The sequence below is a fragment of the Rhipicephalus microplus genome, chromosome 3 (genome assembly GCF_043290135.1).
Source record: "Rhipicephalus microplus isolate Deutch F79 chromosome 3, USDA_Rmic, whole genome shotgun sequence".
In the NCBI taxonomy this organism is placed as follows: Eukaryota; Metazoa; Arthropoda; class Arachnida; order Ixodida; family Ixodidae; genus Rhipicephalus; species Rhipicephalus microplus.
This window is the reverse complement of record NC_134702.1, coordinates 77,007,458-77,018,905: the sequence shown is the minus strand read 5'-3', so window position 1 is coordinate 77,018,905 and position 11,448 is coordinate 77,007,458. Positions and strand designations below refer to the sequence as shown.

General features: G+C 45.5%; 1 protein-coding gene across 7 annotated transcripts in view; it reads left to right on the top strand.

The window, feature by feature from the left end:
• The window catches only part of SERCA (ATPase sarcoplasmic/endoplasmic reticulum Ca2+ transporting SERCA), a 154,626-nt gene that overhangs the window by 138,841 nt on the left and 4,337 nt on the right, over nt 1–11,448 (top strand). For 6 of the 7 annotated variants that reach the window (XM_075889859.1, XM_075889858.1, XM_075889857.1 and 3 more), the window contains 3 exons: nt 1,522–1,774; nt 4,581–4,698; nt 6,176–6,293. In XM_075889859.1, the coding sequence (XP_075745974.1) occupies nt 1,522–1,774; nt 4,581–4,698; nt 6,176–6,293 (489 nt within the window). Of the gene's footprint in view, nt 1–1,521; nt 1,775–4,580; nt 4,699–6,175; nt 6,665–11,448 lie in introns of those variants that run through there. The other variant, XM_075889861.1, reaches the window with a different exon arrangement.

The following is an 11,448-nucleotide window of genomic DNA, read 5'->3' as shown; positions in this document are numbered from 1 at the left end:
GAGGCTGCATGCGAGCGACCGGAAGTCGCAAAACTGGAGAGTCACGTCCGGATCTCGTTATCAGCTAAAACTCTGGAGACCGGTGCTGATCAGCCGATCACTGCCAGCTGAGTGAACGGAACGAACCGAGTGCGCCGCATTTATTGTTTTTGTCCGTTCTCGCACAGCGTTGAAAGAAACAAAAATTGAGCATCGCTGATTGGTTCCAGCAGCTTTGCAACTGTAGTCGCGCAACTGAAAAATCGGTCAAAGCTGGTGCACACCGGCGACTAGCAGCGGTCGCGTGACCATTTGCAACTGGTCGCAAACAGTCGCAAACGGTCGCAAGGCGACTTCTTTGGCTGGTCGCTTCCTGACCGATTTTTCATTCGCGCGACTGCAGTCGCAAAGCTGCTGGAACCAATCAGCGATGCTCAATTTTCTTGTTTGTTTTTTTCAACGCTGTGCAAGAACGTGCGAAAACAATAAATGCGGCACACTCAGTTCTCTTCGTTCACTCGGCTGGCGGCGATCAGCTGATCAGCACCGGTCTCCAGAGTTTTCGCTGATAACGAGATCCGAACGTGACTCTCCAGTTTTGCGACTTCCGGTCGCTCGCATGCAGCCTCTGGCGGTGTGAACATCACTCGCTTTTTAGTCGCCAGTCGTGAAGTGTCGCGCGACCGCTGCTGGTCGCCGGTGTGCACCAGCCTGTAGTCGTGCATGAGGAAGTGACCGAGGAGGCCATTATCGAAAGCATGCGCGAAGCTGACACCGAGGACTAAGAAGAGATGCACACGGAGAAACCCAACCCACGGGTTGTTTTGGATGCACTAGACACCCTTTGCTCCTTCTGTGCTTATGACGATGACGTAGCAATGGACCACTTTTTCCAGTGCGAAGGGAGAGCTTTAAAGTCGTTGTATGGCAAGGGTCGGCAAAGTAAGTTGACCGACTCCTGGCAATAAATTTTCGTTCTGCTGGCCGTATCACTGTTTTTATGTCTCATACTCGCGGCAACGAAATTCTCGCGAGAACGAAATTTTTGGTTTCCTCGGCGATTTCGTTATTGCGGGTTTCGACTGTATAAGTCTTGGCTATGACTGCCATTCCCGAAGCCAGTTATCGCTCCTGTTATATAAGTGCTTCTGTTTACTTGAAAGGCGTTGCACAAGCTTAAATACAGAGAAGAGAGAGAAAGAGTGGCAACTCACAACTAAGTTTATTTTCCTGAAGCATTGGCTTTTTATAAAGGCTCTTGTAGGTCATGCGCCGAACTATTTCACCGATTGCGCATGCAGAAAAGAACAGGCAAGGCATCAAAAGCCTTAATAAAAGCCAATGCTTCAGGAAAATAAACTCTGTAGTGAGCTGGCGCTCTTTCTGTTTCTTGTCGCTCTCGGTTTTTAAGCTTGCGCCACGCCTTTCAAGTAAGGGTGCACCAGGTGGCCCAACGTCGTGTACTGTAGTGCTTCTGTTTAATTTAGGCGTGTCGCGAGACTGTACTGATAATGAGCATGCATGCATCGTGTTTTGCTGCAGGCTGGCTGTTCTTCCGGTACATGGCCATTGGGGGCTACGTGGGTGCAGCGACTGTGGGTGCGGCAGCCTGGTGGTACATGGTGAGCCCAACGGGTCCTCATCTCAACTACTACCAGCTGACGCACCACTTGTCCTGCGTCACGGACAAGGTGAACTTCCGTGGCGTCGAATGCGAGGTCTTCCACGACCCACACCCGATGACCATGGCCTTGTCCGTGCTCGTCACCATTGAGATGCTCAACGCCCTCAACAGGTATGCATGTTGGTGTGCTAACGTTTTCGGTAAGTCGAAGCAAGGTTTCTTTTGTGGAAAGGCAATGAAGCAGTTGCCAATGAACTACACTAATCATTGAAAGATAACTGAAATTGCTTGTCGTTGTTTCCTTTATGACGTGAAATAAACTTAGATAAGGCTTAATTCCTTTCCTTGGTGCAGAACCGTAAGCAGCACAAGAGTTAGGAAAACAAAATGCTCTATGACTACTGCTGTGCAAATACAGGAAATGAGGCCACCTGATTGTATTCAAATGTTTGTTGTAGTCGGCATAGTTTCCTACAATATTTTTCAGTCAAATCTTGATACTGTGAATGTCTAGGGTCTGCTAAAAATCATTACTTTGAAATGCCATGAAAGAATAAAAATATTGTGCTAGAGACATAAATGCAACCAAATGAGTCTCCCATATGTTCTCGGTATACATCTGCAATTGCTTTATTTTCAAATAAGCGCCAAATAAACTTAACACAAAGTGTGACGGATTGAGTGCACATCTTATTTGAGCAAGAGCGTTGTATTTGCCTGGTGGGCACTGCCAGATAAAGTGCTCATCCTTGTTTTGCACTTTGAAGAATCGGCATTAGGCACAGATTCTTTGCATTGCTTCACACATATCATTGCAACTTTATCTTTTCTTCTATTGCTGTTGTTCTTATCATGACAAATTGTATAGGTATTATCGGTCATCAGTTCAGCCAACATGCATATTTCGTCAATGTGCTCTGCGTAGCGTTCAAACGTCAGTAAAGCATCTACGAGTAATCTTCGGCAACTTCATCCCATTGTTCACTCGCGTCGCATTTCTAACGTGTTGCCACATTCTTTTCGTGCCGCTTCTGAAGCTCATTATGAACGGGCAACCACCAAGTTAACAGTGAGAAAACAGGCGCGTAACAAGCGTGCGAGCAGAGCCGCTTCACACAACAAAGGCAACAACGCAAAGCTGAACGTGGAAAGCAAGTACAAGCAATGGTGATGGGGATAGGGCTGTTGCAGATTTGAATACAGTGCAGTCCACTTATAACGATATCGGGAAAACTTAAAAATATGATCGTTATAACCGGTGATCGTTATATCTGGACTGCCGCCAAAAAATCGTCGCCGGACGTACCTTTTGTAGCTCCAGGCTTCATTTCGCTATTTTCACCTATTAATAAATATTGTAGATAGTAGGATTCAAAAGCGCGGTGCTTCCGGCTTTGAGGATGGTCGAGATCGTCGACTGGGCGAGCTCGTATTTTTTTACGCGGGCGCTCACTTTAAAACTGCGTCGCGAATCCTGCAAAATATTCGACTTTGTCTTAAGCGACACGGCCTTTCGCTTCGTCAGCGCCATAGAGGGTTGTCTCTGCTCCGCTCTAGACGTTGCTTGTGCGATCGCTGAGGAAGAGAGACTGACCGACAGCGGGGTGGGAGCAGTGGGAGGAAGAAAGCACAGCCAGAGGTACACAGCCGGAATGCCAACGAGGCCCCGCCCCGATGCCGCCGCGGCGCTTTGCTTTTCGCATTTTTTTTTTTAATTCTCTCAGCCTCTCCGCGGTCGACGCGCGGCGAGGCGCAAAACGTGACACAGCTCGCGCCATCTGTAGCGCGTCGCGCCAACTCGCGATGCTCTCCTCGGCTTTTTGAACGGCCGGGACGCGCTGCCGGCGCTGTGCTGCAGTGGCGGCAGATACGTACTCGCCTACGCTAACTTTTCGTCTTGTCTCGGCATAGTTCGTTTCAGAGGAACTTATCAATCTAAATGTTACGATTATTCTGAATGAAACATGCCGTCCACGGCAAACTTTTCATCGTTGTATCCGATATGCGGTGGATAACATATCGTTATATATGGTTTTTTTCCCCATAGCCCAATGCATAAAATGAGACTGTTAAGTCGACCGATCGTTATAACCGATATATCGTTATATGTGGTATCGTTATAAGTGGACTGCACTGTAGAGCAGCCGCATAGAAAAATGCGCAGGCATTCTGATAATAATGATGATGGCATGTACGGAGCTGGGCGCTGTTTACACTGCAGCGACTAGCTTTTTAGAAATTGGCTATTGGTGATTTTGAAGTGTTCGGGAAAGACAAGGACGATAGAATTCTCTACATTACTCTGAAACATTCAGTATTTCAAAATTCATAGTAGCGAAATGTTTTGACATAAAACCAATGGACATCTGAAGGGGGATTTTCGAAAAAACTCTGTTAATCTGAGGTTTGCTGTAATGAGATTTGACCTTCGAAGGAAATGTGACTCTGTGACTGCTCAGCCACCATTGGAATGACTGGTAGTGCGTGGATTTGCCCAGTCTTTACGCTTGCGGCTTCGAACGTACTTGTGGCTTTGTTTATAGTTGGTCTAGCTTTTCTTTTAGATAAAAGAAAACTCGTAAACGTCGTGAGCCTATGTGCATTGGTGAGTCCAAAAGGACCAATATGGTGAAGCGGGAACGTTTCCAACAATTATTTGTTTTAAAAGCAGGAGACCCACACGGAGCCGAAACAACAAACGTTAGACACATCAATGTGCTACGCATCATTTCCATGCTGTCCGAAGTGCCATGTGTTGCAGCGCTTATAGACACTAGCGTTGTATTTCCCTCTAGTTTATTATTTCCCTCTAGTTTATTGTTCCAACTACTCTATGGTAGTTGGAACAATGTGAGCCACGGTAATCATGGGCCCATTTTTCTCTTATTCAACATTTTTGCCTGAAGTGTTGTGTCCATTCATTAGCTGCCCTAACGACATTGCTGCCAACTTACTGGTGACGCCACCCACTTTGCAGCTTGTCCGAAAACCAGTCTCTCCTGGTGATGCCTCCCTGGACCAACTTCTGGCTGGTGGCAGCCATGACTCTTTCCATGACACTTCACTTCGTTGTGCTGTACTGCGACATCCTCAACGTGAGTCATGTGCCCTCTCCTACGTTGCTGTGTGCCAGAGTTTAACTGGGAAGTAACGCTGTTTAATTGTATGCATGGCCTTTCATTGCACAAGTATATTCTAAATGCTGATGGAACGTCTGAAAAAAAAAAAAAAAGCTCAATATTCACAAGGCAGCAATATATATACGTATCAATAAAAGCTCGTGTTTAGATGTATGCAGACTTTTTTTTTTCATTTAATGAAAGATAAGTGTTTATCAATTGATTGTTGGCAGCAAAGGCAAATTGAGGAGAGGTTTATGTTCAGATCCACTTAGTAGTTGCATCATGTAGTTGCATCATGCTGTATGCTTGCATTTTGGCGCAACAAAGTAATTACAGTCAAACCCCTTATAAGAGACTTTGATGCAAGAGACAAATGGGTATAACAGACACCAGTGTGCCTACAGTAAAATACGGCTTGATAAGAAAATGCGTATGAGATACCTAACTCATAAGAGACATCGCATATAAAAGACAAGAATTTCTGCCCGGAGCATGCCTCTTATAAAGGGGTTTAGCTGTGTGAATCATTTCACACCACAGCAATGTAATCGGAAGACCGGGCCTGTGACAGTTCTTTTAAAATGTGTGAGTAAATTACCGACATTAGTGCGCAAGAAATGCATGCACGTTACATCTCGTATATTGTTTCGTGTTGCATTTCATGTGCCCGGTGGTATCTGGCTTTGAAGGAATTTAATTTATTGCAGTACAAGTGACTGTAATTACCATATTTCTTTGCTCAATGAATCCACTCTTTCTTCTGAAAAGTTGGCACCAATTCGGGGAGAGTGTTCATTGTGTGGGAGCGAAAAAGTCACCGTAGATGTAACAGCAAACGTTTCGCATGACGGTATTGAGAAACTCGTCCAACTGCTGCTGGCCTTCAATTGAGTGGCAGGACTACAGAGCTTCTAAACGAAAACTTTGCTCTCAGCAAGAGGAACCTGTCCTTGTTTTGGGCTGCGAAATGCGCGACGAACCTTTGTTTGTAGCCCAAAACTCTTGTTTGCTGAGGTGTTGTTCATCCGCTTGGTTCCCATGCTCCAACATGTGCTTGAATAACTTTAGGTTTAGAACTGGCTGTGTAGCTAGCGTAACGGCTGATCGTGTTTTGCGTAGCAGGTGTTCGTCGAAGTTTACTGCAACAAACGCAACAAAAATGCAGCACCGCACGTTGCAGGTGCACGTCATTCGCATTGTTTTCGCGCCACTGTGCTTGCATGGTGCTATAAGCAAAGAGGCTTTTTCTGCATTCGACAGATGCTGCTTTGTCGCCAAAGGCGTGACTTTTAAATTTTGATTGACTCCTTTTGTTGCGCTGCTCAGCATAGTCATAAGCTATAGCCAAGTGCAGTTGGCCAGTGTGCGCAACTTTTTCGTTTGCCACTCTCGCTATGAACTGCATGTGTAGCCATTTTTACTGACCAATGCTTTCCCTCTGGTTGTGCAGACGGTGTTCTCGGTGTGCCCGCTGTCTGTGGCCGAGTGGTTTGCTGTCCTCAAGATGTCCATTCCGGTCATCATCCTCGACGAGACGATGAAGTTCATCGCCCGCAAGTTCATCGATGGTACACAGTATTACTTTGAACTCTCCATCCTGATGGGCACCTGGGTGGGATTCCTGGCCATTGTCCTCTGCTGCCCAATCTGAGCAAAAATAAACTCCTTCTCGTCGCAGGCTGGAGGGAGGAGGAAAGGGCCCGGCCTTTCTTTTTCTCTCTCCCTCCTTAACTGCTCTCCCATCTATACCACCACCCTATCCTCCTTTTTTCCCCTCGGAACGCCTCCAGCTGGATTGTTGTGGTTCTGATCACTTAATTTCCTCTTGCTCTCTCCCACCCCTCATGAACTTCATTGAATACCTTGATTTCTCCTTGCTCTCCCTGTGATGCATTTGGGACTGCTGCTGCCGCTCCTCAGCCAGACTACCATCTCTGAACTGCCCTTTCCCGCCTATTCTCTTTCCCTCGTGCTCGTTGTTTTTTTTTTTCCTCTTAGTTGACGGTTTTGAATGCTTCCCTTCCTCGTACTACCGAATGTCTTGGCAAGTGCCCATCGTGTGTTGTGATCCCACCCTTCTGGTGGCAGCTGCAATGTCATTCTGCAAAACGGGCATTTCCGTATTTTTTTGTTTGGGAGCTGTGTTTCCTGATGTTCGGGAATCGGCAACACCCTAAAATGCATTTGCCTTGTGTCGATGCAATTTAAGCATCATGCGCTCATTGCGCTAGGAACTTGTGTTAAACGTGCGCTCCGAAACAATGTGTGTTCTCCATGGCTGTGCAGCTGCCACCTGAAATCGGCTGGATGACGAGGGGCCTCGCTACTGGTGTGACTGGTCTCGTTCATAGCACAAGTTGGTTGGCAGTTGTTTGTGCGACAGAACACTTCCAGGGAGGAGGGGAGCGATGCTGCCGCTCATGCGGCATCCAGTCTTTCGTTGTCTCTTTTCATCTCTCTCTCACTCCGGAGCATTCTATCTGTGTCCTAGTGGCTAGCCTTAAAGTGAGTCTTGAAACGCTATCTAGGCAGCGCAGGAACTTCATTTTCAGATTCAGCGGTCAGGTGGATTGCCTTTGAGGTCGCAACATGGGCTACGGATTTGTCCCTTGTTGTCCGGCTTGCCTTGTAAATAGCCGACAGATGCTGGTCATTGCTTGTTTCAGAGGCCAGTATGTACACTGTCACAGCCATCTCTTTCTCTCTCTGCGCTAACCTGCATATCCTAGCTGTGCGTTTTGCTGCAAGATTTGTGTGGTTTTATCCTGGGCTCGTTAGTCTCCTGTTTCTTTAAGTTTATTTTCTCTGACTGTAGTTGCGCGACGAAGACAGGAGGAAAATCTTAGGCCGTGCGTCAGGTTGTAGAGTGATCTGGTCTTGATGGCGTCACCGTTTGATTGTTTGCAGCGAGACGGCTTTTCCGCGCTCTGGTTGGCTACGTTTATTTGTTGAGTCTAACGGATTCCGAGATCGTGCGTCGGTTTTTTCATTGTTGATCGCTGGTGCTGCTGCTGCTGTCGTGATGGAAAGGACGGGAAGTGGTGGCAGCGTTTGTGTACAGAAGTGTTTGTTCTGTGTGCCGCATTGTCAAGAAGCAGTCAGCTCTTTTTCGTTGGTCTTGTCTTCGCTTTGTGGCATCGTGTAGCGGCTGCGCCGAGTCTTGTTTCGTCAACCTCGCTGTTTGTCGGATTTTTTTTTATCTTTGTTTTTGTGAAAGTGCTGCAGATGCAGAGACACTGTGTGGAGTGCTTTCTTTTTTTGTAATGACACAACAGAGTGGGGGAAGAAGTGAATGGGCGGGCTTGAAGAGAGGAGTCAAGTGTCATGAATAAAACTGAGCTGAAGAAGAAAAAAGAAGTACTTTTCCTCACCCTCTTGTTGTCTTTGTTGACTTTCTTTTTCTGTGGGACGCTTGCTGTTAAAAAAACAGTGTGGGCAGACTTGATCCTCGCATAGTTTGGCTAGCCTCACGCCAGCAAAGGGTCTGTGCGGACAGGTGTGCAGTCGGCATTGTTTTAGTGCCTCTTGACAAAGTGCGTGTGTGTTGTCGTCTTATTGCCAGTTGTGAGGGGAAATGGTTCTTGGCACTGTTGTTGACTGCATGCTGTTGTGGCATGGCGTCTTCCAGGCTATTCCACTCTCTGGGCATTGCTTTGGGGGTCTTTTTTTTTTTCTGCCTCATTTCTGGTCTTCCCTTCAATTTACTCGTTTTGTTTTCTCTGTATATGTGGGTCTGTGTGTGAGTGCATGCAGCGTAGTAACTTAGTGTTAGTGCCCAAAGACCACGTTACTTATTACTGATTGAAGTGGGCATGCGTAATTTCGTGAACTGTTACCCAAAACATTGTCTGTAGCTTAAGGGCAGCTTACTACTTGATAAATATAGCATACAGAAATGTGATGCAAGACCTTCATTTGCGACCGTATTTACACGATTGTAAGTTGACTCGAATGTATGTTAACCCCCCAAAGATGGCACAGCATTAAAAGAGGAGCACGAGCACATTCTACTATAAAAAAAAAATTTTAGCTCATCGTAAAGCCACTGATGTGCGAAGGTGGCTTCACGGCAGTACTTGAAAGCTGCGCAGGAAAGCTAGCTTTGCGGAAATACGGCGAGATTGTTTTAAGAAAAATTTCACAACCAAAACTCGTGATTGATTCTAGGTTGAACCCTAAAATTGGATTGTCAAAACTGAAAAAATTGGTCAACCTACAATCATGTAAATACGGTACATTACGAGGACGAAACGTAGCAATGTGCTACAGTTAAATCCCACTCGTATAAAGTTCAGGCAGTTAGGAGCAAAAAAATCTCTCAGCTTCACATCTAAACTGTCTAAATAAAGAAAGTATGAGTGCATGATGCGAAAAAATGGAAACAAACAACACACTTTATCCACAGAAATGAGTATTGACTGCCGGTATATAGACAGCCTGTATATATATTGGACTAAAATGCAGTGAGGGGATGCATTGTTGTAATTTGCTTTGGTAGTGTCTTTTTATTATGTGACATCACATGACGTGAAGAACTTACAGGTTCTTTAATGTCCTTGCTGTGTTACCTTAGATTTTGATGTGGTGGGATTTGGCTGTGTACAAACTTTACCTAAATTTACATTTATTGGAACTAGAATGTCAATTAAATCAACATGTTGGTAGGGATATGTCGTGAATTTATGCAGTGATGGTTAGCTGAGATTGGTTGCATTAAAAATTAGTAAGTTGAGGAGTAGCAGTATGCTTCGACATATTAGGGCTGGCAAAGGTGAGTACTGGAGCGCTGGGGCAGGTGCCAAGCAGGAGTATTGGAAAACGCATGCTCCTAACACACTGATCTAGGAGTTCTTGAACTGTAATGATTTCATGCATGAGGAATGTTTGTTTGCTTATTTCATTCCGTTGTCCGAGTTCTTTCAAAAGTTTACGGAACATGGTAGCCATGACAACGAAGCCATATGCTTGCAGCTAGTGTTGTCTAAATGTGCTTTTTTCACTTGTGTTACATTTTGGTGAATTTTAGTTCAGGTTGCAGCACTTTTCTGAAGTGATTGCTGGCTTCAAGTTATACATGTGTAGTCATAAATGCATCTTCTTAGTAACGTGCAAACGTGTTCGGTCTTATGCAAAGAAAATATCGGAAAGTAGTTCTTGGGATTCTGAAGTGCTTGTAAAAATTAAGCTTCATGCAAAACGTTATGCTCTAAAGGGGCCCTGCAGCACTTTTCCAAGTAACCATTGAATGTCTTCATAAAAGGTGTTGATTGCCTCTACAATCGACCACTGCAAAAATTTTTGGAATCCATCAAGTATGAGCAAAGTTGAAATTTGTGGCACGCTGTAATTGCTTTCTCGTTGCAATGAGTGCACTGGAAGCTAAGCAAGAAGGGTCGGCACAGTGCAAAGAAGTTACGTGAAGTGCACGTCATGAGCTTGAGGTTCTATTTACTTCGAACATGTGCTTGCTGTTAGTGTGATCACTAGAGCGGGCTTGTGGTGCCATCACGCATGGACCAAAGTAACTATGCAGCTCGCAATGCTCAAATGAGCCAACGGCTGTAAATATGGGTACATAGCGAGTTTGTTCATTTGGGTATGTGGCATCATTTGTAGAAAAAAACGAACAATTTCTAGCCGACTTGTAGAACTGTCAATTTCAGGCCGCGTGCTACACTACAGTGTTTGACTTGCACATTTTTCACTAGCCTAAACTACCGATCAGCAGAATTTTCCACTCATACTGAAAAAGTGTTGCAGGGCCCTTTAATCACCTTTACTGCAAATAATAAATTGTACAAAGTACCATATTTATTCGGGTAATGAACCTAATTATTTTTTTAGAAAAGTTGACGCCAATTCGGGGCAAACGTTTATTACGCGGGAGAAAAACTTCAGGGAATCACAGCAGCGAAAATTTCGCGTGACGACTTTGCCTGTTTTGGCCCGTGAAATTAGCGACTTTTTGTGGCGCGAAGCTCTTTTTTTTTTTCCTCCCGTAACGAAAGCGAACGAATCGACGCCAAAGTGTCGTCCGACCGCTCGGTTCCAACGCTCTCCAGTGCATGCTGTTTGTGACCAGCCGTGTAGCTAGCGTACTGGCCGAATTCACCCTGCACAACAGGTGTCGCAACCAAGTTCACAACGACCAACCCGACAACAAAAATGCAGCATTAGATGGCAGCGCACAAACGTTGCGGTACACGTTGAGTCTGCATGACGTGGTGGGTGCGGTTGCACTTTTTTTTGCATGGCCTCTGAGATGGTGGGCGCGCTGTCTACGCTGCATGCTCGCCATTTCAAAGGTCAGGCACTTTGTTTTTGTGCCGCTGTGCTTGCGTGGCGCTATCAGCGAAGAGGTTTCTCCTGCATTCGACAGATGGCGCTCTTCCCCAAAAGGCGCGACTTTCAAATTTTGATTGATGTCGTCCGCGCTTGCGCTGCTCGCAACTGTTTAGCATGGTTGTAAAACTATGTTTTGACTTTTATTGCTTCGATCGTCAACGCCACTAGCTATCGTACCGAAATAAAATGAACGGATACATTAATTTTTTTTTCCACCTTTTTTCAAGGACCAAGGTGGGGGGTAGGTTCATTATGCAAGTGAGTTCATTACGTGAGTAAATACGGTATATAGCTCCTGCTCTACAACACCTTGTGCCATTTTTCGAGCAACTGATATAGTTCTTCATGGATTCCACGTTGCGAAAACTTGCATAGGTG